This window comes from Chiloscyllium plagiosum, unplaced genomic scaffold (genome assembly GCF_037043375.1).
Source record: "Chiloscyllium plagiosum isolate Xiang-an unplaced genomic scaffold, Cpla_swu_hap1 HiC_scaffold_29, whole genome shotgun sequence".
NCBI lineage: Eukaryota > Metazoa > Chordata > Chondrichthyes > Orectolobiformes > Hemiscylliidae > Chiloscyllium > Chiloscyllium plagiosum.
The window spans coordinates 1,442,417-1,468,460 of record NW_028270167.1 but is presented as its reverse complement, the minus strand read 5'-3'; the positions used below and the strand labels follow the sequence as shown (position 1 = coordinate 1,468,460).

The window sequence follows — 26,044 nt, the reverse complement described above, 5'->3', positions numbered from 1 at the left end:
CTATGTTGCTGCACATTATTCCCATCTAAATGACCATCCAATGCCCTTTTGAATGTCTCAGTTGAACCTGTCTCCACCACATTTCCAGGTGTGTGGCAGACCCTAATACTCACTGTGTGGAAAAGAAATCTTTTACTCACTTGAGCTTAGCTTCTTTTGCAGATCATTTAAACTTTATTCCCTTTTGCTGTTGATCCTTTTATGAATGGGAGCAGGTTATCCGGAGCCAAGATGAATGGTGCTGGAAAAGCACAGCAGGTCAGACAGCATCCGAAGAGCAGGAAAATCGACATTTTGGGCAAAAGCCCTTCATCAGGAATGAGCCCTTCATCAGGAATGCTGCTTGACCTGCTGTTCTTTTCCAGCACCACTCTAATCTTGGCTCTAATCTCCAGCATCCACAGTCCCCATTTTCGCCTTCGTACAGTTTATCCTGATCTACACTGCTGCCTGCTCATCATTTTGAAAACCTCTATCATATCTTAGCCCTCTTCTCTCCAAGGAGAACAGTCCCAGTTTCCTCAATCTATCCCCAGAACTGAAGTTTCTTATTCCTGGAATCATTCTTTGAAATCAGACTGCAATCTCTCCACCTGTTTCAGGCTTTTTCTTCTTCAGAACTTCTTAAAAATATGCATACAATCTATCCAGCTCATGGGAAGAAAAGGAAAGCTCAAAGAAAATAATTATTTAGAGTCATAGAGATGTACAGCATGGAAACAGACCCTTCGGTCCAACCCGTTCATGTCGACCAGATATCCCAACCCAATCTAGTCCCACCTGCCAGCACCCGGCCCATATCCCTCCAAACCCTTCCTATTCATTTACCCATCCAGATGCCTCTTAAATGTTGCAATTGTACCAGCCTCCACCACATCCTCTGGCAGCTCATTCCATACACGTACCACCTTCTGCATGAAAAAGTTGCCCCTTAGGTCCCTTTTATATCTTCCCCCTCTCACCCTAAACCTATGCCCTCTAGTTCTGGACTCCTCCACCCCAGGGAAAAGACTTTGTCTATTTACCCTATCCATGCCCCTCATAATTTTGTAAACCTCTATAAGGTCACCCCTCAGCCTCCGACGCCCCAGGGAAAACAGCCCCAGCCTGTTCAACCTCTCCTTATAGCTCAAATCCTCCAACCCTGGCAACATCCTTGTGAATCTTTTCTGAACCCTTTCAAGTTTCACAACATCCTTCCAATAGGAAGGAGACCAGAATTGCACACAATATTCCAACAGTGGTCTAACTAATGTCCTGTACAGCCGCAACATGACCTCCCAATTCCTGAAGGAGAAAGTGAGGACTGCAGATGCTGGAGATCAGAGCTGAAAATGTGTTGCTGGAAAAGCACAGCAGGTCAGGCAGCATCCAAGGAACAGGAGAATCGACGTTTCAGGCATAAGCCCTTCTTCAGGAAGCCCTTCTTCCTGAAGAAGGGCTTATGCCCGAAATGTCGATTCTCCTGTTCCTTGGATGCTGCCTGACCTGCTGTGCTTTTCCAGCAACACATTTTCAGCTCCCAATTCCTGTACTCAATACTCTGACCAATAAAGAGAAACATACTCAAACGCCTTCTTCACTATCCTATCAACCTGCGATTCCACTTTCAATGAGCTATGAACCTGCACTCCAAGGTCTCTTTGTTCAGCAACAGTCCCTAGGACCTTACCATTAAGTGTATAAGTCCTGCTAAGATTTGCTTTCCCAAAATGCAGCACTTTGCATTTATTGAATTAAAGTCCATCTGCCACTTCTCAGCCCATTGGCCCATCTGGTGAAGATCCTGCTGTAATCTGAGGTAACCCTCTTCGCTGTCCACTACACCTCCAATTTTGGTGTCATCAGCAAACTCGCTAACTTGTACCTCTTATGCTCGCATCCAAATCATTTATGTAAATGACAAAAAGTAGAGGACTCATCACCGATCCTTGTGGCACTCCACTGGTCACAGGCCTTCAGTCTGAAAAATAACTCTCCACCACCACCCTCTGTCTTCTACCTTTGAGCCAGTTCTGTAACCAAATGGCTAGTTCTACCTTTATTCTGTGAGGAGAAAGTGAGGTCTGCAGATGCTGGAGATCAGAGCTGGAAATGTGTTGCTGGAAAAGCGCAGCAGGTCAGGCAGCATCCAGGGAACAGGAGAATCGACGTTTCGGGCATTCCTGAAGAAGGGCTTATGCCCGAAACGTCGATTCTCCTGTTCCCTGGATGCTGCCTGACCTGCTGCGCTTTTCCAGCAACACATTTCCAGCTTTATTCTGTGAGATCTAACCTGGCTAATCAGTCTCCCAGGGGGAACCTTGTCAAATATTTCCTTCTCTTTATTCTTCCTGAGTTGTGGAGTCAAAAAGTCTTTCCTCACTAGGATGCATACATATCTCCTCTAAACAAGAGCAGGGTAGAGAGCTGTTGAAAGCATTGATGGAATCTTTTGACTAGGACAGTAGAGGAAGAAGCTAGTTTAGAACACTAATGTGTGATTTGGGTAGAGATTCTACAGTAAAATAATAAAACATGATTCAAATGATTTTTCCTTGCTCCAGATTTTATTTTCCTACTGTTTTTGAGTAAGTGAGAGAAGGATTAAACATCTGAGGCAACTGGCTTTGATATTTGAATTCCTGGGTGTAGGAGGAAGCTCTCAAAACTTCTGTTGACCCTGTGGAGTCGACTGTTGCATTTCTTCGTGGACATGAAGTTCAGTGCATCCTCTGATATGAATATCAATGGCCCCCTTTGTCAGTGCCAAATCTACTGATATTCTCACGTTCATTTCTCGATTCAAAACAGAACAGAAAACTACAGCTGCCCTGTTCTGTAAAGCACAGACCATCCCTCAGTTTCTGATTGTGTCCGTCTTCCTGTTTTATTTTTGCCAGCGGCCGGAAGGATATTAAATCCTGAGTGCATCACAAGTGACGCAAAGGTAAAAGAAACAGAACAAAAAAAATGAGAAAAATAGCCAGTAATGATGAGGAAAAGCAGAACAGCATGTTTGAGAAATGAATCTTTGCCAATGACTCTGTAATGGAGCAGGGGTTAATCCGCATGCAGCTTCGGGTTTTTGAGTAACATATATATAATAACTGATCTGAATATATATTGTATATACTACAACAGAACATTAAATTCTATGAGGTAAAGAAGTGGGAATAACTGGATGTTTGTTTTTAATAAACTAGCACAGACACAATGGGATGAATTCTTTCCTTCTGCGCTGTCAGATTCTATACAGTCCGTGAGAATTATTTCCAAGTTTCTCATGCTAAATATGCTGAGGTAAGTAACATGCTCTCCTGATGGTTTGGTTGGTGAATGTTCTGCCTAGTGTGGTACTGAACCAACACAGCACATCCCTTGTTTCCAAATTCCCTTCATCTTAGAAGCTTAGGAATCCTATTCCATACTTCATAGAACGATAGAAAATAAAAGGAGGCCATTCAGCCCATCGCATTTGTGATTTGAAAGATCTATCCAATTAGGCCCAAACCTCTTTACAGGGCTTTGAATTCAGTACAACATTTTAATTACCCCAATTGTGAATGATCACTAAAATGCTATTTTAGACGTGTAGAAGAGAGAGCCATCTGAGCACACAGGTTCTGTCCCAGAGAGTGGCCCATGTAATACTAGACATTCAATTTTCAACATAGAATGAATGTAAGAACACAGCACTGTTTCTTTGGAACTCCCCTGTAACCAACAATGCATGTCAGCCTTCAAGTAAGCCAGTACACTTAGAGCTTGAACAAGTTAGCTTCAACAAATAACAGAATCGCAGAGCGAGGAAGGGGTCCCTCGGCCCTTCGAGGCTACACCAACAAACACGTTACTCTGATTCTAAAGTCACCCCTTCTAGTGCTTGGCCCATGGGCTTGGCATTTCAAGTGCTCATCCACATCTGCAAGCTGACTTCACAAAACACCTCCATCCCCACACCCCTCCCACCCACCACATCTGCAAACTGACTTACACAACACCGCTCCCCCCAATACCCATCCCCACATTTTCACCATCTATATGTCACAGATACAATGGACCCAGCTCTGATCCCTGTGGAATGTCACTGGACACTAACCTCCAGTCACACAAACAGCCTTCTGCCACCCTCTGTCTCTCACCACTAAGCCAATTTTGGTTCCAATTTGCTGAGTTACCTGGATCCCATGACCTTTTACCTTCATTATCAGTCTGTCTTGTGGAGCCTTGTCAAAAGCTTTACTGAAATTCATATAAACTACATCAATTGCATGACCCTCACAGTCACCTCCTTGAAAAATGCAAATTTGTTAGGTATGACCTCTCTCTGACAAAATCATGTACATCTGAATAAAGTGAAACCAATGTAATGTGAATTATTTAAAGTGAAATTAGAACTTGGAAACACCCCGGTCACCTTTGTGCTCTCGTCGATCCGATAGTAAAGATGATGGAGTTGGGCTGAAAAGTTGTTGTTGTGATGCTGAGCCTCTCTATTTAACCAGAAGGTTCTCCTATAACCTGCCTGTACCTGCTGCATTGCCAGCTGATAGTGAGTTACACCAGTTAAAAGATTTCCCAGTGGCAGGGTTGCATGTGATCTCCTGCACCTGCCTCTGGTACTTTAACGTTTAATTGCAATCATGTGATAACCAGGAGAAAGCAAGGGAACAGAAGTGGTGTTTGTCTAGGGCAGAGCCTTCACTGTCCTTCCTGAGATATACAGACTCCAACATTCCTAACTGTACATGAAGTCCTGTTTGCCTGAACTGCTGAAACAGTCCCAGACATCCACAAACTAAACTGCCCTTCTGCTGCTTTGAATTTTTTTCCTCAACTAAAACTGATTGTAGTTCGTCATTATTTATTTTGTGTTGTAAAAGTTCAACTTTATAAACAATTAATCAGTTAACTCACCAGGTAGCTTGCTCGCCATTTTACTTCAGTAACATGCTTCTTAAAAATGTTGTTTGAACTCCCTTTTCAAAAAATGACATTCTGACCATTTTTTAAAAAGCCCTCTTCACTAAACCAAAAACCTGTATTCCAGAATCCAAATTCTGAAAAGATTGTAATACATTACAAACCTTGATCATAATATAGAAAGTGTGGCCACAGCGAGCGGTTGAAGTGGACAATGCATTTAAGGTAAAGTTAAAGACAAGCCTAAGAGGGAGAAGGGAACAGTGGTGACAACAAGAGATTTTGTTGAGGAAAGCTGTAAAGACGCTCAACGGGAGCATAAACACTGGCAGATTTTTACTGACCAATATTTATCCCTCTATCAATATTACATAAGCAAAATTAATTGCTCATTAATCTGATATCATTTTGTGGGCCTTTGCAATGTGTAAATTGACTTTTTTTTGCCGGTGGAACAATTATAATTACAATAGTGATGGTGGAACAAGCATAATATCACTGGGTTGATAATCTAGAACCCCAGGTTAATGGCCAACGAACAGGGGTTTGAACACCGACAGTTGAAATTCAAATTCAATAATATAAAATATCTGGAATTAAAATGCCAGCCTAATGGTGACTATTTATCCAATCTGCTTCACTAATGCCCTTTAGAGAGGAAATCTGCCATCCTAACCCAGCCGGGTCTACATTTGACTCCAGACCACAACAAAGTGGTTGACTCTGAACTACCCTCTGAAGTGGCTGAAAGAGCCATTATTTCGGGGGGCATAACTACTGATCTTGCCATCAATGCCCATATCTCATAGAGTCATATAGCATGGAAACAGACCCTTCAGTCCAACCAGTTGATGCCGACCATAATCCCAAACTAAGCTAGCCCCCCCTGCCTGCTCCTGGCTCATATCCCTCCAAAGCTTTCTTATTCATGTACCTGTCCAAATGTCTTTTACATGTTTTAATTGTATCTGTATCCACCACTTCCTCTGGAAGTTCATTCCACACAAAAAGTACCCTCTGTGTTAAAAAATTGCCCTCATGTCTTTTTTAAATCTCTCTCCTTTCAGCTTAAAAAATGCCCCCTAGTCTTTAAATTCTCCACTCCAGGGCAAAGACAACTACCATTAACTCTATGCATACCTGTTATTATTTTAGAAATGTCCATAATGTTGCCTCTTAACCTCCTACTCTCCAGTGAGAAAAATCCCAGCCTATCTAGCCTTTCTTTATAACCCAAATCCTCCATACCCGAAACCATCCTGGCAAATCTCTTCTGAACCCTCTCCAACTTCATAATATCCCTCCTATAACTGGGTGACCAGAACTGGACACAGTGCTCCAGAAGAGGCCTCACCAATGTCCTGTACAACCTCAAGATGACTTCCCAACTCCTATACTCAAAGGACTGAGCAATGAAAGCAAGCGTGCCAAATACCTTTTTAACCACCCTGTCTTTATGTGAGGCAAACTTCAAAAAATTATGTACCTTAAATCCCAGATCCCTCTGTTCTACAACACTGCCCAAGGCCTTACTATTAATTGTATAAGCCCTATGCTTGTTTGTTGAATGAACTTATCCAAATTGAACTCCATCTGTCATTTTTCGGTCCATTGACCCATTTGATCAAGATCCTTTTGTAATTTCAAAAAAACCTTCTTCTCTCTCTCCAATGCCACCAATTTTGGTGTCATCCACAAACTTACTAACCATGCTTTCTATGTTCTCATCCAAATCATTAATATAAATGACAAACAAAAAAGGACCCAGAACTGATCTCTGTGGAACATCGCTGGTGACAGACCTCCAATTCGAAAACTAACCTCGACCAGCACTCTCTGTCTCCTGCTGTTCAACCAATTGTGTATGCAATTGGCACGCTCAAAACTCAATAAAGTTCTTCTGGAATTTTCAGAAAATGTAGAAGGGTCTAATTAAAAGAAATTATTTCCTTTTTAATAAGTAAGATTCTTTCTTTTTAAACATTTGTTCACTGGTACCTTTCTTTTACACATGACTTACATTTATCTACATTAAGATCCACCTACTAGATCTTAGTCAATCAACCCAATTAGTTCAAGTTCCTCTGAAAATCCTTAATCTTTTTATCTGCTATCTGTCCCACTCTGCTTCATGTCACCAGCAAAATTAATAATGAATGTGCTCATGTTTTGAAGGTGGAGATGATGTCCTCTATAGCATTTAGTCATTTAAAGTTCCAGAACAGATCTCAACATAACACCAGTGGTCATTGCATCCTATTTCTCACCTTCAGTCACTGAGCCAATTTCAATTAATGTAGATCACCCACCATTGACTCTCTGAATTTTGTTCTCTCACATGAAGAACTTTGCCTGCATCCCTTCTATTTATTCCTTGTTGGACATCATATCAGAATATTTCAGAAAGGAATAATATAATTTATAATATTATAATTTTCAAACAAATGACAGCAAAACAATTAAAGAGGCTATCTTGGAAAATGTAATATGATCAGAGTGTTCGATGTTCAGGAACAGGAGGAGAAAAACATCAGATACCTGCAGATATTGAAAAAACAGATTACAGCCCACTGACCCACACTCCATCTCTCTCCTAGTGTTGACTATTATGCATGTGAGACACTCAGCTGACTTTACATTATCCTGTAGTCCTGATAATGTTGCAATTCATTATCTTTTTTCCTGATATGATCTAGATTGTGATGTGCAAAGAATAATTTCAAAGTTTCCGTTTCAATTTCAAACGACACCGAACTTGGGAGAATTGGAAACTGTAAAGACGACAGTAAAACTTCAAGACATTGACAAGTTATTGGATTGGGCAGACAGGTGGCAAATGAGGATCAATGTGGAGAAGTGTGAGGTGATGTGCTTTGGTAGAAAGTAAATGGAGGGACAACATAAAGTGAAGGATTCAACTCTAAATAGTGCGTAGGAGCACAGATACCATGGAGAAACTGTTCCACTCAAAATTGAATGAGAACCACATGGCACAATTTTAAAGTATTTTGCAAAAGGAGAAAATAAGAAATGAGAATTATTTTTCACTTGGTGAGTAGTTAGGGTCTGGAATGCATTGCTTGGAAAGATGCTGGAGGCAGGTTCAATAGAGACATTCAAGACAGCATTGTTTTATTTAAATAATCATTCAATGTGCAAGGTTGCAGGGGTACAGTCGGAAACTGGCAGCAAGAAAATGCCCAAAGAGCCAGTGTAGACACAATGGAACAAATGGCCTTCATCTCCTTGATATTAGTTATTCTGTGAATGACAGCTTCAGTTAATAGTTCCTGTCTGTGTGAGATTCTTGGGTTTTAGTTATTTTCTAAGTGATTCTTTCCTAGCTATTCACGTTTTGTAAACAATTCATTCACAGGATGAGGGTATTGCTGGCTAGGAAGCATTTGTTACCCAGAGGGCAGTTAAGAGTCAACCACATTGCTGTAGTCCCAGGTATGTCAGACCAGGTAAGCTTGGCAGTTTCCTTCCCTAAATGGCTTTGGTGAACTAGATGGGCTTTCCCTGACAGTCAACAATGTATTCAAGGTCATCATTAGACTCTTAATTCCAGATTTTTGTTAAAATTCAAATTTCACCACCTGCCTTGGTGGGATTCAAACCTGGATGCCCAGTGCATTCCCTGGGTCTCTGGATTAACAGTCCTTGCAATAATTCCACGAGGCCATTGCCTCCACAAGATTAGATTTAGCCATTTTATCAAATTATTTTGGGACTTGAACTTAGATCTACTGGTTCAGAGAAAGGGACACTACCATTGTGCCATTGGAGCCTTAGAGTAGAAGAGGATGTTTCAACCCAACAACCCATAGGTTCTGGGGTTAGCACAGTCCACTGCACCACCCTCTTGGCTGCTAATACTGTTATACTCGATTTCAAAGCTTCCTTTTAAAACTGTAAGTTAACTTAGTGAGTTATTCAGAGTCGAGAGGGTGGCGCTGGAAAAGCACAACTGGTCAGGCAGCATCCCAGGAGCAGGAGAATCGACGTTTCAGGCATAAGCCCGTCATTGGGAACTAGTCAGTTATTCAAACTGTTTTATTTACACATGCGTTTGTTTAATAAAGATTTTTTTAATGTTCCCCTGGGAATTCTGTATATATAAACCTAATTGAAACTTTGTACTTTACTGATGGCATGAGTCTAATATTTAATTATGATGATGCAGCAAGGAGCTTAACCGACTGTCACAGATTTTAGAGTTTATAACATCCTCCCCAGAGGATGGGAATGAAACCTTCACTGTGTTGCTGGCAGTTCAGATTTTTGTTAATCCTCTCTAGATTTTGCTGTGGGTTTGCAGTCAGAGTTGTCCTGGTGTTAGAGGAGGTGGATGATGCATGTCAACGTGAAATGGATAAGTGCTACCGCAGGGCGTCATCTGAAGTCCTCTGTTTGAAAACTTGCTCCCTACAATGCTCACAACTATTGTCTTGTTTGATGATTGCTTTCCTATTCCTTTCCAAAAGATGAGGTTCATAAAGGATTCCAGCCTTGTCCACCATGCCCACTCACCATGATCCTAGAACTTGAACACTAAGAGACAATAAATTTTCATTGAGGGTATCTGTACATAACTACACATTGAGCCTACTCTGAAGAGACAGCATTGGATAGAGGACATATAATAATCAGGCCTGTTTGTATAAAGGATAATTGAAAACTGGTGCCAGGTGATGATTTATGATTTGTCACATGAACAGGTCCCAGACGTGTGACAGTCGCTTAAGCTCCTTGCTGCATCATCATAATTAAATATTAGACGAATGAAACAATCTTTGCATCAGTGTTCACTGAGGAGAGGGGCATGATGAATGTTGAGATTAGAGATAATTACTCTAGATCACATTGACATAACTAGGGAAGATGTGTTGGGTAGGTTAGATGTTAATAAGGTGAACAAATCCCCAGGACCAAATGGGATCTATCCCAGGTTGCTGAAGGAGGCAAGAGAGGAAATAGCTGGGGTCCTGACAGATATCTTTGTAGTATCCTTAAAGACAGGTGAGGTGCTGAAGGACTGGAGGGTTGCTCATGTTGTCCCCCTGTACAGGAAGGGTAGTAGGGATATTCTGGGTAACTACAGACCAGTGAGCCTGACGTCAGTGGTGGGAAAGTTGCTGGAGAAGGTACCGAGGGATAAAATCTATTTATATTTGGAAAAGAATGGGCTTATCAGTGATAGGCAGCATGATTTCGTGCGGGGGAGATGGTGCTTTACCAACTTAATAGAGTTCTTTGAGGAAGTGACCAAGTTGATAGATGAAGGAATGGCTGTGGATGTCATATATTTGGACTTTAGTAAGGCATTTGATAAGGTTCATCTTGGATGAGGAAGTGGAGGGGGGTGATTAGTAAGTTTACCGATGACATGAAGGTTAGTGGATTGGTGGATAGTGTGAAGGGCTGTTGTAGGTTGCAACAGGACATTGACAGGATGCAGAACTAGGCTGAGATGTGGCAGATCGAGTTCAACCTGGAAAAGTGTGAAGTGATTCACTTTGGAAGCAGAATGCAGAATACAGTGTTAAAGGCAGGCTTCCTGGCAGTGCGAAGAAACATGTCCATGTCCATAGATCCCTCAAAGTTACCACCCAGGTTGATGGAATTGTTAAGAAGGTGTATGGTGTGTTGGCTTTCATTAACAGGAGGATTGAGTTTAAGAGGTGTGAGGTTATACTGCAGCTCTATAGATCCCTGGTTAGACCACACGAAGAATATTGTATTCAGTTCTGGCCACCTCATTATAGCAAGGATGTGGAAGCTTTAGAGAGGATGTAGAGGGAATTTATCAGGATGCTGCCTGGTCTGCAGGGCATGTCTTATGAAGAAAGGTTGAGAGAGCTAGGGCTTTTCTCATTGGAGCGAAGAAGGATGAGAGGTGACTTGATAGAGGTGTACAAGATGATGAGAGGCATAGATACAGTGGATATTCAGAGACCTTTTCCCAGGGTGGAAATGTCTATCACGAGGGGACATAATTTTTGGGTAATTGGAGGAGGACTTAGGGAAATGTCAGAGGTAGGTTCTTTACACAGAGAGTGGTGGGTGTGTGGAATGCACTGCCAGCAGTGGTAGTAAAGTCAGGTACATTAGGGACATTTAAGCAACTCTTGGATAGACTCATGGAAGATAGTACAATGAAGGATATGTAGGTTAGTCTGATGTAAGAGTAGGATAAAAGGCCAGCACAACATCAAGGGCCGAATGGCCTGTACTGTGCTTTACAGTATTCTATGTCAATGTTCTATGTTAATTACACTCTGGTAACACTCGAAGTAAACAAAGTTAAAGGAAAAGAAATTGGTTGGAGAACTCTTTCTCAGGCAGTTCCTCAGGACTGAGGCCTTGTATCCACTCTGGTTTAATAAATTCTAAGATGGCTGATAGCCCTGTGCTTAATCTATAGACTTTGCCACATACAAGGCAGGTGAGCCTTGAAGGGATAGGTCAAAAGGTTGTTTCAAAGTGTGTGTGCTTCCTCTAATGCCTCAGCTTCACCCCTGCACATTTCTGTTGACATGTCTCAAGATGTCAGATGCCTTTTTAATCTGGTTGCTCACCAGTCGGGGTCTGTCAAGAGTCAGTGGGGATGTTTGACTCTTCAGGGATGCTTTGAGAACATCCTGAAAGGGTTTACACTGTCCTTCTGGAAGTTTCCTGGCATATCTCAGTTTCAAAACAGTTGCACATGTGCCACATGTATAAACTACAAGTCCACCTGTCTAAGCTGGTTTTGAGTGATTAACAACTTAATGCTAGCATTTTGGCTTCAATAAGAACCTTGCTATTGGATTGTCTTTCTTACCAATGAATTTGGAAGATCTTGTGAAGGCATCACTGATGATAACTTCCCAGTGCCTTGGGGTACCTGTACAGCTGTTTAGTAAACCCATGATTGACATAAATCTTGGCTTGAGATCTGGTTCTCGAAAATCCTTTTCTTCAGTTGGCCAAAGGTTGAATGGGCATGTTGGGAGGCCATTGTGAATTTTCTTGTTAGGAGACTCTTAAAATTTCACAAAGGGGAGATCCAAGATGGCAGTGACTCAGCAAGTCTGAGTCTGTAGTGCTCTGCCTAAGACTCAGGCAAAGTGGGCTGCCCGTCACCTGCCAAATCATTTAAAATAGCTTTTATTTAATACAGCTAGTTATTTTGCGCCAAACTTGAGCAGTTTAGTGCCCCATTAAAATGACTAAAGGAAAGAATGCCCGCAGCTCACAGCGAGCAGGAACCCCTCCCCCACCCTCCCCAGCTGCAGCAGAGGTGTCCGCAGCCGCCCCAGGGTACTTACCTACGGTGGTGAGCCTTGTTGCAGTGATTTCCAAGCTTAAAGTGAAGATCAACCCCTTCATAGAAGAGTCCAGGAACAGATGGGAATCACTGTCGGTCGTGCTTCTGCAGAGACAGAGAAAAAATCAGACATTGAGGTGGAGGGGCGGAGCTAAAGGCCGCAACCTCCGAGGCTGCAGCTGAATCGGCCGTGGGTCGCGAGTCCAGGCCTTAGAAGATCACATCGACGACCTCGAGAATATTCGTTTGCTGGGCCTTCCCGAACGGGAAGTGGAAGGCGGCCAGCTTACAGCGTTTCTGGAGCAGTGGCTTCCGCAGTTATTGAATCTGGAGGCTGGATCAGGCCAGGTAAGGGTGGAATGGGCCTACCGAGTCGCAATACGCGGGCCCAGCTCGAACCAGCGCCCCCGCCCGATCCTGTTCTGGCTGCAGAGCTACAAGGAGAAGCAGATGCTCCTGGAAGCTTCCAGAAATCTTGGGAAAGATCCCTAAGCCATGATTTATAAAGGATCGAAGATTATGCAGTTTCAGGACTTTTCCCCAGCTCTGGTCTGAAAAAGGAGGGTGTTTGAGGAAACGAAGAAGCGTTTAAAGGATTTAAACATTCAGTACTCCCTCCGCTACCCAACAACACTAGGTTTTAGCCACGAAGGGTCCGTGTATAACTTCGGATCACTGGAGAATGCCAAGGAAGTTTTGGACTCTCTTAGGTAAATTGTAAGAGTTAACTCGTGTGGTGAATGATGTTGTTCCCCCTCCCCCCCCCCCAATCTGTCCTGTTCACCCTTTTTTCTCTTTTGCTTATTTGTTCTCCACTCTGCGATTTCCCCCTTTTTAAAAAATATATATAGGCTGGGTGGTCTAGTCGATGTAGGCGAGGAGGGGTCTCTGCTTTGTTTTATTTTTTTCTCTTTCTTTTAAAGTGGGGTTGTTTCCCCCTGTTATTTTGTATTACCATACTTCATTATTATCTGCTGAGACTGTAATTTTATAGTTTTATATGTTTATACATGGTATTAACATCACCAAATATATCTAGGTGTTGGTGTGGGTGCGTGGGGTGGGGGCTGGGGGAGTAGGGTTAACTTTAGTTTTATAGTACACTTGAATTTTCTTCATTTTATTATGGGGTGCCTGGGTCGAGGGTGGGGCACTGGTTGGGAGAGGATATAATGGGTTTTCGGAAAGAAAGTGATGCCCCCTGGAAACAAGGGGGAAAATCTCCGTTTAAATATGTTTTATATTTTTTCTATTTAGAAATAGTTTTTTATTATATTGGTATGAGTGTATTAAAGAATCTCTATTTTTATGAATTTTCTATGGTCCATGCTCGGGATGTTTTGGATGGGGTTTCTCCTCCCGGGGGGTCTCGGACTTGCCTGGACGATTATGGTTAGTCATTCGATTAAATGGTGCACCTGGAATGTCAAGGGGAGTATTTCTCCAATCAAAAGGAAGAAAATATTATCAAACCTCAAAAAAGAAAGGGTTGATATAGCTCTCCTACAGGAGACACATTTATTGGATAAAGAACATTTGAAATTACAACAGGGTGGATTTGATCAGGTCTTCTTTTCTTCCTTCAGCTCAAAAAGTAGGGGAGTAGTTATTCTTATTCGGAAGAATCTCCCTTTCAAAATCCTAAGTCAGATAAAAGATGAATCTGGACGATATATACTAATTAAAGCCCTTATAAATGGAGAGGAATATGGGATTTTAAACCTGTATTGTCCCCCGGCGCATCCTTTCAAATTTATAATGGAAGCCTTCTCCAAACTGATGGCTCTCAGGGCTCGTCATACAATTATAGGGGGAGGCTTTAATTGCATTATGGACCTGGAGATAGACAGGATACCCAAGAGTACTGCGGGTGTACCCCCCAGATCCAGACAATTGGCGGATTTGAATAAAGAGCTAGGATTAGTAGATGTGTGAAGGTGCCTCCACCACCAAGGCTGAGATTTCTCTTTTTACTCTAATCCACATAGAAGTCACACTAGAATTGACATGGTTTTTGCCCCCTTGACTTTTTTAAATTCCATATCATCATGTAAAATAGGTAATATAATAATTTCTGATCACGCTGCTGTGAATATGGAAATCAAGGCTAGGAACAATGAGGTGTCCCCCCGACATTGGTATATGGATTCCTTCTTAATGAAGGATAGTAAATTTGTAAAATATTTTTCTCAAGAATTTAAAACTTTCTTGGAAATTAATTCAGGTATGGCTAGTAACCCGTCAATGATATGGGAGACTATTGAAGCTTATGCATGAGGTTTGATCATTTCGTACTTGGCAACCCAGAAAAAATTAAAGGGAGAACAACAATGTCTACTTGAGGCTCGCTTAAAAGCAGCTGAAATAGCATACGCTGACAGACTTTCTATTGCCAAATTACAAAGGATTACAGCCCTTAGGACAGCTCTGAATACCGCCTTCACCCAAACGGCAAAGAGAGAAATATTATTTGCAAAACAAAGGTTATATGAATTTGGCAATAATCCTGGTAGATACTTAGCATTTCTTGCAAGGGAAAAAAAGGCCCCTCAAGCTATCACCACTATCAGGGAAAGTGCTGGTACTCTGACTCACGATCACAAAAGGATCAACACAATCTTCAGAAAGTTTTATTCTGATTTATATAAATCGCAGGATTGTGAAGGTAGAGCCAGGAGGGTGGAGTCCTTTTTTAAAAGCCTGGCCTTTCGGGACTTAACCCCGGAACAGGTATCGGTCCTGAATGCTCCCCTAACAACCCAGGAAATACTTGATGCAATCAGGCAGCTTCAGAGCGGTAAGGCACCTGGCCCAGATGGATTTCAGGTTGAATTTTACAAAGAATTCACAGGAGTATTAGCTGGCCCACTTATGGACATGTATAACTACTCATATAGTCAGGGCTGCCTCCCGCCTTCGCTGAAAGAGGCAAATATCTCCCTCATTCTCAAAAAAGGAAAGGACCCAGAAGATTGCGCATCATACAGACCAATATCCTTGCTAAATATAGATTTTAAAATTCTTTCTAAAACATTACCATTGAGGCTGGAGAGGGTATTGCCATATATCATAAAAGAGGACCAGACGGGGTTTATCAAGGGCCGAAGATCATCTAATAATATTAGAAGGGCCTTGAATGTGATTCAAGTCTGTCATCAGGAAAGAATACCGGGAATAGTCGTCTCATTGGACGCGGAGAAGGCATTCGACAGAGTTGAATGGTCATACCTGTTCTATACACTGGAAAGGTTTGGTGTTGGAAAGGTATTTGCTAAATGGGTCTCAACACTGTATAATGATCCCAAAGCAGTTGTGATCACCAATGGATTAGGCTTGGATAGCTTCAGTGTGGGTAGGGGCTGACATCAGGGATGTCCTCTCTCACCGTTGCTATTCACGCTAATAATTGAGCCGCTAGCAGAAGCTATACGGGCTGACCCTAATATAACGGCCCCGAGGATTGGTACAGGTAAACATAAAATTACCCTTTATGCAGATGATGTGCTTCTATTTCTCAGTAATCCCCTGATGTCCGTGCCTCGCTTAATCCAAGTTATTAATACATTTAGTGTATTTTCAGGCTATAAAATTAATCTCTCAAAATCGGAGGCTATGCCAATGGGTGGCCTCACTAGTATGTCCCACTTATTGGACAGATCCCACTTCCCCTTTCGGTGGTCTCTGGAGGGTTTCTTATACTTAGGCATTTTTATCACCCCAGTATTTGGCCAGCTATACAAGGCCAATTTTGTGCATCTATTGGAAAGGGTAAGACAGGACCTTCAACGCTGGGGAGACCTTCCAATTTCCTGGCTAGGTAGAATAGCACTAATAAAATGAATGTCTTGCCCCGTCTCTTATACCCTATGAGAATGCTCCCAGTGATGCTGCCAAGCCCGGCATTGTGCAAATTGTATGGTTGGCTGGGTTCTTTCATCTGGAATCATAGACGGCCCCTCATTAAGTTAAGGAAGCTACAGCTTCTACAGGCAAGGGGAGGGCTGGATTTTCCAGACTTTAGGAAGTATCAGTTAAGTTCCTTGTTAAGCTACATAGCCGACTGGGTCTTGTCTGACCCACAATCAATCTGGATGGACATTGAGGCTTCTCAAGTAAAGTGCCCTCTTATTAACCTCTTATTTTTAGATAAGATGAAAATCATTACGGACCACTGTAAAAACCCTATAGTACTAAACACAATTAAAGCTTGGAATATAATGCGGCAAAACGAGGGTAATTCACATAAAACATCCCCCTATACTCCTATAGTGGGGTATGGGGTTTTCAACCGGGGCTCACAGATGCCACATTCAAATCCTGGAGATCCAGTTCAGGGGATCTGTTTGATAAGGGGGTTCTGATGTCTTTTGAACAGCTGCATCAGAAATTTGGATTACTTAATGGAGACCTCTTTCGATACTTCCAAATTCGAGATTACATACAGAAGAAGACTACGCTTTTAGATAGCCTTTACAAATCTGATAGAGAATGTAGAGTGTTGTGTCCTCGGTCAGCACTCTTTATCATTTATCACACAATGAAGTGTCGGAAGATATGGACCGTCTGCTTAGAACATGGGATCAGGATTTGGGGCTGGAAATTTCTACAGAAATGTGGAATGACATCTGGGAAAATGTCAGAAAAATCTCCATTTGTAACAGAACCCAGGCCATTCAGTTAAAGATACTTCATAGGGCCCATATGGCACTGGAACTATTGGCAAAATTTAGGACAGGAGCATCTCCAATGTTTCCCAAATTTAAAACAGAGGTGGGCACTCTTACACACTGCTTATGGACATGCCATAAGATCTGCAAATACTGGGCCAAAGTAGTAAACGCCCTGACAGACATCTTAGGAATGGAAATTACAGTAGATCCAGTATCTCTTCTTTTGGGCTTCTTGAGCTTACCTTCTCTGGATGTGCACGGGAGGAGATTATTTTCCATTCTCTCCCTCTGTGCAAGGAAACAATTTTAGTAAACTGGGTGGCTGAGGGCCCTCCAGGATTTCCGAATTGGCACAGAGTAATCATGGAATGTATTCCCCTTGACTTCCTTACAAAAAACTGAATTATTCTATAAAATATGGCAGCCCTTTTTGAATTACATAGATACAGATATTTTGGCCATTCTATCAAGGGCTTTCATCTAGTTGAGGTAATGGTTCTGGCTGGTCCGGGGCCCCTTGGGAGAGGAATTCCGCATGAATACGGGTTTTGTTACAACTTGATGTTAACTCATTCCAAGCATGTCCTTCACTACTTTATTACTATGTTATCCTTCTTTTTTCTCTTGAGTAATGTAAGATATTTGATCATATACTCTGGTTAGTTATAGGGTAGATTAGTAGTTAGTTGAGTTTTGTCTTTTTTTTCTCTGTATCTCTTCTTTTTGTTTGACAGGTCTTGGCTGTTATTTATTTAAGATTTAATTGTATATTAGTGTTTGTACTTGTGTTTTTTTAACTTATAAACTTGTAAAAACATGTTAAATTTTCAATAAAAATATCTATAAAAAAGGAATTTCACATATTGTCCACATTTTTGGCCACATGTGGTGTCCACTCTGCAGAGGAATCTTCCTTGTCTCCGTCATGCTATGGCCATCTGCTGCCACCCTATTCTTCTGTCATCCTTACAAATCCTTATTGTTGGCACCATGCCAACACTCCAGCCAACTGAACCAATCAGCATTCCCCAAAGAGATCAAGTTGTTGTGGCAAGATACACCTTTATGTGCATGTTGTAGGCCAGGCCCATAATTAGTGGTTGAAGAGGGTTTGCTTATGTATCAGGGTGAGTACTTGCAGTGGGGGTTGGGGGGGGGGGGGGGGGGGGGGGGTGGGGGGGGTCACTCAGATAAAGTTCACTATTTGGTTCCTATTTTATGAGGAAGAGTTGAGCACATACACTTTATGGTTTAGAAGAACGAGAGGTGATCATATTAAAGCATTTAAGATTCTGAGAAGGCACGATAAGGTAAATGCAGAAAGCATGTGTGCCCTCATGGAGAATCTGGAACTCTGGGCACAGTTTCCAAACAAGGGATCTCCTATTTACGATGAAAATAAGGACGGACTTCTTCTCTCAATGTTGTTATGTTTTGGAGTTCTCTACCTGAAATGTTTGAACAACAATGAAGCCAATGGATATAAGGAGGAGGCAAAGAAGTTGAGTTAAGGCCATAGTCAGGACCAAGTATGATCTTACTGAATGACAGATCAGGCTCAAGTGGCTGAATGGCCCACTCAATTTTTATGCACCACATTTCTGTAATGGTCTACATCAGAAAAAGATACTCTCAGACTCTTCATCTGTCCAGAATCTACTATTTTTGTGATTTTCCCCCTGATCTGCAACCTGTGGAAAATGCTAGAGCTTTACGAGCTTGACTTCAAATTCAGGCTCCTTTCAATAGAACATAGAACATTACAGCACAGTACAGGCACCTTCGTCCCTCAATGTTGTGCCGACCTGTGAAACCAATCTGAATCTCATCTAACCTACACTATTCCATTCTCATCCATATGTTTATCCAATGACCATTTAAATACCCTTAAAGTCGGTGAGTCTACTACTGTTGCAGGCAGTGCATTCCACGCCCCTACTACTCTGAGTAAAAGAACTACCTCTGACATCTGTGCTATATCTTTTCACCCCTAATTTAAATCTCGTGTCCCCTCGTGCTAGCCATCATTATCTGAGGAAAATGGCTCTCACTGTCCACCCTATCTAACCCTCTGATTATCTATACTTCTCAAATAAGTCACTTCTCAACCTTCTAACGAAAACAGCCTCAAGTCCCTCAGCTTTTCCTCATAAGACTTTCTCTTCATACCAGGCACCATCCTAGTAATTCTCTTCTGAACACTTTCCAAAGCGTCCATATCCTTCCTATATGACCAGAACTGTACACAATACTCCAAGTGAGGCTGTACCAGAGTTTTATACAGCTGCAGCATTACCTCATGGTTCCGAAACTCAATCCCTGCAGCAATAAAAGCTAACACACTGTATGCCTTCTTAACCCTATCAACCTGGGTGGCAACTTTCAAGGATCTATGTACATGGACATCGAGATCCATCTGCTCCTCTACATTACCAAGAATCTCACCATTAGCCCAGTACTCTGCATTCCTGTTACTCCTTTCAAAGTGAATCACTTCACACTTCTCTGCATTAAACTCCATTTGCCCCCTCTCAGCCCAGCTCTGCAGCTTATCAATGTCCCTCTATAACCTACAACATCTTTCCGCACTATCCACAACTTTACTGACCTTAGTGTCATCTGCAAACTTACTAGCCCATCCTTCTACGCCCTCATCCAGGTCATTTATAAAAATGACAAACAACAGTGGCCCCAAAACAGATCCTTGCGATACACTGCTAATAACTGAACTCCAGGATGAATATTTCCCACCCTCTGTCTTCTTTCAGCTAGCCAATTTCTGATCCAAACTGCTAAATCATCCTCAATCCCATGCCTCCGTATTTTGTGCAATAGCCTATCATGGGGAACTTTATCAAATGCCTTACTGAAATCCATATACACCACATCAACCGTTTTACCCTCATCCACCTGTTTGGTCACTTTCTCAAAGAACAATAAGGTTTGTGAGGCACAACCTACCCTTCATAAAACCAGGTAGACTATCCCTAATCAACTTATTCCTTTCTAGATGATTATAAATCCTAACTCTTATAACCCTTTCCATTTGCTGTCCTCCAATCTTCTGGCAATATTCCTGTAGACAATGACAACATAAAGATCAAAGCTAAAGGCTTGGCAATCTCCTCCCTGGCTTCCCAGAGAATGTTTGATGTAAGTTTGCTTGCTGAGCTGAAAGGTTCATTTCCAGACGTTTCATTACTGCACTAGGTAACATCTTCAATGGACCTCACGCGAAGCAATGCTGAAAATTCCTGCTTTCTATTTAGATGTTTGGGTTTCTTTGAATTGGTGATGTCATTTCCTGTGGTGAAGTCACTTCCTATTCCTTTTTTCAGGGGGTGGTAGATGGGGGCTAACTCGATGTGTTTGCTGATAGAGTTCTGGTTGGAATGCCATGCTTCTAGGAATTCTCGTGCATGTCTCTGTTTGGCTTGTCCTAGGATGAATGTATTGTCCCAGTAGAAGTGGTGTCCTTCCTCATCCGTATGTAAGTATACTAGTGAGAGAGGGTCATGTCTGTTTTGGCTAGTTGGTGGCTAGTTTTCTGCCTGTTGTCCAATGTAGTGTTTGTCACAGTCCTTGCACGGTATTTTGTAAATGATGTTAGTTTTGCTCATTGGCTGTATAGTGTCTTTCAAGTTCATTAGCTGCTGTTTTAGTGTGTTGGTAGGTTTGTGGGCTACCATGGTGCCAAGGGGTCTGTGTAGTCTGGCAGTCATTTCCGAGATGTCTTTGATGTAGGGGAGAGTGCCTAGGGTTTCTGGATGTATTTTGTCTGCTTGTTTGGGTTTGTTGCTGAGAAATCAGCAGAATGTGTTCATTGGGTACCCATTCTTTTTGAATACATGGTATAGGTGATTTTCCTCTGCTCTGTATAGTTCCTCTGTGCTGCAGTGTGTGTTGGCTCGTTGAAATAATGTTCTGATGCAGCTTTGTTTGTGGGTGTTGGGATGATTGCTTCTGTAGTTCAATATTTGGTCCATATGTGTTGTTTTTCTGTAGACGCTGGTTTGAGGTTCCCCATTGGCTGTTTGCTCTACTGTGACATCTAGGAATGGCAGTTTGTTGTTGTTTTCCTCCTGTTCAGTGAATTTTATGCCAGTAAGGGTATTATTGATGGTCTTGAAGGTTTCCTCTAACTTATTTTGTTTAGTGATGACAAAGGTGTCATCCACATAGCGGACCCAGAGTTTGGGTTGGATGGTGGGCAGAGCTGTTTGCTCAAGTCTCTGCATTACTGCCTCTGCTAAGAACCACAGGAAATGATATCACCAACCCCCAAAGAAACCCAAACATATAAATAGAAAGCAGGAATTTTCAGCATTGTTTCTCATAAGGTCTACTGAACATGTTATCTAGTAAGGTAATGAAATGCCTGGAAATGGACCTTTCAGCTCAGCAAGCAAACATACATCCAAAATCTCAACCTGAGCTACAAATCTTCTCAAAACTCGCTATTCCCAGAGAATCCTAAGATAAATCCTATCCAGCCCAGGGGACTTATCTATTTTCACACTTTCCAGAATTGCTAACACCTCCTCTTTGTGAACCTCAATCCCGTCTAGTCTAGTAACCTGTTTCTCAGTATTCTCCTCAACAACACTATCTTTTTCTCGTGTGAATACTGACCAAAAATATTCATTTAGCGCTTCCCCTATCTCCTCTGACTCTATGCACAACTTCCCACTATTATGCTTGATTGGCCCTCATCTTACTCTCGTCTTTCTTTTATTCCTGATTTTCTTATAGAAAGCTGTAGGGTTTTCCTTGATCCTGTCCACCAATGACTTCTCATGTCCCCTCCTGGCTCTTCTTAGCTCTCTCTTTAGGTCTTTCCTGGCAAACTTGTAACTCTCAAGCGCCCTGAGTCTTCACATATCATCCTAACATAAGCCTTCTTCTTCCACTTAATATGAGGTTCAATTTCCTTAGTAAACCACAGCTCCTGCACTTGACCACTTCCTCTATCTGTGACTGGTACAAATTAGCAAGTTATTTTCTGTTCTGGACACATTATCTACAGAGGAACCTTGATTATCCGAATGCCAATTATCTGAAAATCGGATTATCCGAAGGAGATCTTGAGGTCCCGATGGAAACATTAGATCAAAGACGTGTTTCCAACAGGGATCGCACCTTTTGTTTAGTGATTAAACAGGCACCGTCTCCAAATGACTGACCTCCCACACTCTCTCTCTCTCTCCCTACACCTTCCCTGATGTTCTACAGAGGGGTATACCCTAAACCACCCCCTCCTTCCCCAGATAATCTTTCAAACATTGTCCAGTACAGAGCAAACATGGAACCTGTCAAAAACGTTGCAGTAAAAAGTTGTGCGTGCGGCTGTGTGTGCGCTATTTGGAGACTTACCACACAAAGGCAGAAGTAGCAGCAGTTTTGTTGGTGTGCATTCCAGGTGCCCCGGAGAGGGGGCGGGGCAGTGTTGGGGGCAGGAGGCAGGTGCCTTGCATGCTGTGTGCTGCTGCAGTCTCCTGAACGGGGAGCAGACTTCAAAAACTCCGAGCCGCAGAGGAAAGGCATTTAATCGATTAACTGAATAATAGATTATCCGAACGAAATAATGCCCGCCCATCACTTTCGGATAATCGAGGTCCCCTGTATATCTTTGTTTCACTGATCTCCTGTAACATTTAAAATATTTTGGAGTCATAATCAGTCCACTGTCCTCCTCAGCACTGATGAGAAATGACAGTCTCCTATCCTGATGAAGGGCTTTTGCCCGAAACGTCGATTCTCCTGCTCCTCGGATGCTGCCTGATCTGCTATGCTTTTCCAGCAACACACTCTCTAGTCTCCTACCCTGGATCTGGCTACAGGTTTCGCTGTTAATTTTCAGCTTCATTCTGTTCCTAACCACAGATTATGAAGAAATAATATTTAGTTGAATGTAGGTAAACAGAGAGCTGGAGGTTTTTAAGTGCTTGATTTATTGAAGCAATATTAGCTCTATATACAATGTGTTATGATTTTATCTATATTCTGCTCCCATTTTTTATGATCTGATCACTGGTTGCCTGAATTGTGAATTAGCAGCATTTCTGCAAAGTGGATAAGGGATATAATTGAGTAGGATAATCTACAGGTGGGAGTGACAATACTGTATACAATTGTCAGAAATGGCTAGGGTGCCAGAAACTAATTATGCAGGGTCAATATGGATAATTCATCTCAAATAGTGAATCTTATCCAAGCATTTGAATTTTTAAAAAACCTAACTCTCAAATATTTCCAAAGTACCAAAGAAAACCCTAGTTTTGTTTGTGGAGTTGTAAAGAGGTGGTCAATTACACAGCTCACATTTAGACAATGTCCATACTGCTTGACACAACTAATTTTTGGGGGGATAATATTAGGAAATATTGGCATTGTCATGATGATAGCAATGAAACAAGTCGTCCGTAATCAGTTTTAATACTGATGTTGGATGAGGGAAAAATGTTGCCCTTCGTATTCATTGAAGAGGTGCTACCATTGAGTCACACCTGGGAATTAGTGAAAAGTTAAAAATCACACACCAGCAGAGCTCCAAAACCTACTGCTTCCAAATAAACCTGTTGGACAATAACCTGGTGTTGTGTGATTTTTAAGTTTGTACACCCCAGTCCAACACCGGCATCTCCAAATCGGGAGTTAGTATGTTTTGAAATCCAAATGAGAGCTTTATAGGTGTATTGTGTGATTTTATGTGTTACATTGATCCCTGGATCTCCTGTTTGTGATGGGTGCTGCTTAGTTGATTTCAACTTAAAATCTCAACTAACTTTACCAAAGGTTTCCTGGGGTTTAGCAATGCTGCTTTCTTGCTAGACTGGTCATCAAACTGAACCATCTAATAAACTGTCAGAAATCAACACTGATCTTAAGAGATAAAAAGTACTTGTCAAGACTATGCATTCTTGATTTAATTATATCTACAAAAAGAAATAGCTGCTCAGACCTACGCAGGCTTGGCTGTCAATAATTTAACCTGAGAATAATGTAAAAATGCCACATTGTTCTCTCCTAAGAGCTAATCAGACTGTTACAACCTGTGAGGAAATAGACAATACAGAGAGTTTAAGCTTTTTCAAAATATAGCGTGTACCATGGACCTGTCTGTTTGATGTGTGCATATGTGACTCTGTCCTGCCCACACAAGACCTCAAGAAAATATCCAGTAATAAACAGTACGTGAGACAGTGGCCAAAATGAGATTAGATTAGATTAAATTACTTTACAGTGTGGAAACAGGCCCTTCGGCCCAACAAGTCCACACCGACCCGCCGAAGCGCAAACCACCCATACCCCTACATTTACCCCTTACCTAACACTACGGACAATTTTGCATGGCCAATTCACCTGACCTGCACATCTTTGGACTGTGGGAGGAAAACGGAGCACCCGGAGGAAACCCACGCAGACACGGGGAGAATGTGCAAACACCACACAGTCAGTCGCCTGAGGCGGGAATTGAACCCGGGTCTCTGGCGCTGTGTGGCAGCAGTGCTAACCACTGTGCCACCGTGCCGCCCAAATAAATTGCAAATAAATGAGTTTTTAAAAGTTATTTTTGATCTTCTCTCTGACCCATAGACCAGGGGGTCAGCTGTGTGTCAAAACAAGTGGCAGCAACCTGATGAAGGGTTTTGGCCTGAAACGGTGACTTTCCTGCTCCTCGGATGCTGTCTGACCTGCTGTGCTTTTCCAGCTTCACAGATATTGACTCTGGTTTCCAGCATCTACAGTCCTTACTGTCTAAAAATGGCTGCAGCAATGGTTGACTATGATTCCTCACAATTTTGAATATTTTGCCAACATTCACCACCTAGGTTAGGCACATGAAATTATTGCTTGGTTAGAAGCAAGCTATGTCTTGAGTCTTGAACAGCCAGCTTCAATACATCACTGATGTTCCCCAGGCACAGGAGTTGTACCAGCTGTGTGACTCTCAGAGGAAATGCAGAACTACTGGACAGACAAATGAACAGACAAATCAGTTACAGCTGAAAGAAAATATAGTATTTATTGAAACCAGGGAAGAAATTCATCCGCACTTAGACATCACTTTGTTTCTGAGATATTTGCTGAACATTCAGTCAAACTGCCTTAAGATCTGATAGGTCTCCTCAGCCTCATTGCTGGTCTCTGGGCATGCAGGTTTTCTGTAAGCAATCAGATGTGACATGTTATGCAGTAGACGGGCTGCAGGTAGGCACAAGGAGCCCTTGTTCCTTACACTATGGTGTGTACAGTGTTGGGTGGCTTAGTCCTGGAGTTATTCCTCTGCAAATACTAAGAGAAGTAAATGAAAACAGGCTGACAAGCATGAAAGTGGCCTCAGAGACTGAAAAACTAATATTATCAATAGCCCTGAGGGAGAATAATGCATAGGAAGAGAGTCAATGGCTGAAAGAAGCACACATCTTATGTTTTTCTTATTGCAAAGGCAAACAAAATGTCAATTAGGATTGTGGATCTATTTGATGCATGCAGGCTCAGTCACTGTTCACTACTAATTCAGCTATAGGCCCCACAAACAGCTGGTAGACTGCGGACTGCAACTCATGACAATCAGTCACAACTAGGGAATTTGATGTCACCCTCGTGTTTATCACACTATCAGTTCAGTGAGGTTCCTGACCTAGGGCCAATGCAGAATCAGCGAAGGTTGAACTGTCAAACCTTAAGTAAGATGTAAAAAACAGTAAGTACATTATTCATTGTGCTGTCAGGGAGTCCTCACTTTCAAACACTTCTCCTCCTAATCCATTTAGCTGCAAAATGCTGATCCCAGTACCTTTTGCAGCAAGTCAGCTTCTCCACTTTGATGTGCTTAAGAAATGATTTCATACAAACTAGACTTATCAGGCAGAAAACACAAACCATTCTTGCTTCAGTCCTGAAGGTTCCTTGATAACATTCAGGGGGCTGTAAGGACTCATGGTGGAGGGGTCAGGTCAGGAGCAAGTTTTGTCTCCTGCATCCTGATGCCCTGTGTAATTAATTATTCTTATATCTAGACTGATTTAGAAACAGTAAAGCAATCAAGGGCTATAGGGAAAACGCAGGAAAGTGGAGTTAAGGATTATCAGATGAGCTATGATCTCATTGAATGGCAGAATGGACCGATGGGCCGAATGGTCTGTTTCTGCTC

At 42.1% G+C, this 26,044-nt stretch overlaps 1 protein-coding gene across 7 annotated transcripts in view; it reads right to left on the bottom strand.

Annotated features, from left to right (window-relative positions):
• Positions 1-24,887: 24,887 nt before the first annotated feature.
• LOC122541134 (cilia- and flagella-associated protein HOATZ) overlaps positions 24,888-26,044 on the bottom strand; it is a 61,959-nt gene continuing 60,802 nt past the window's right edge. For 5 of the 7 annotated variants that reach the window (XM_087976297.1, XM_087976294.1, XM_087976299.1 and 2 more), the window contains one exon: positions 24,888-25,052. In XM_087976297.1, the coding sequence (XP_087832423.1) occupies positions 25,023-25,052 (30 nt within the window). In that variant the 3' untranslated portion in view covers positions 24,888-25,022. Of the gene's footprint in view, positions 25,183-26,044 lie in introns of all 7 variants that reach the window. The other 2 variants (XM_087976295.1, XM_087976296.1) reach the window with 2 other exon arrangements.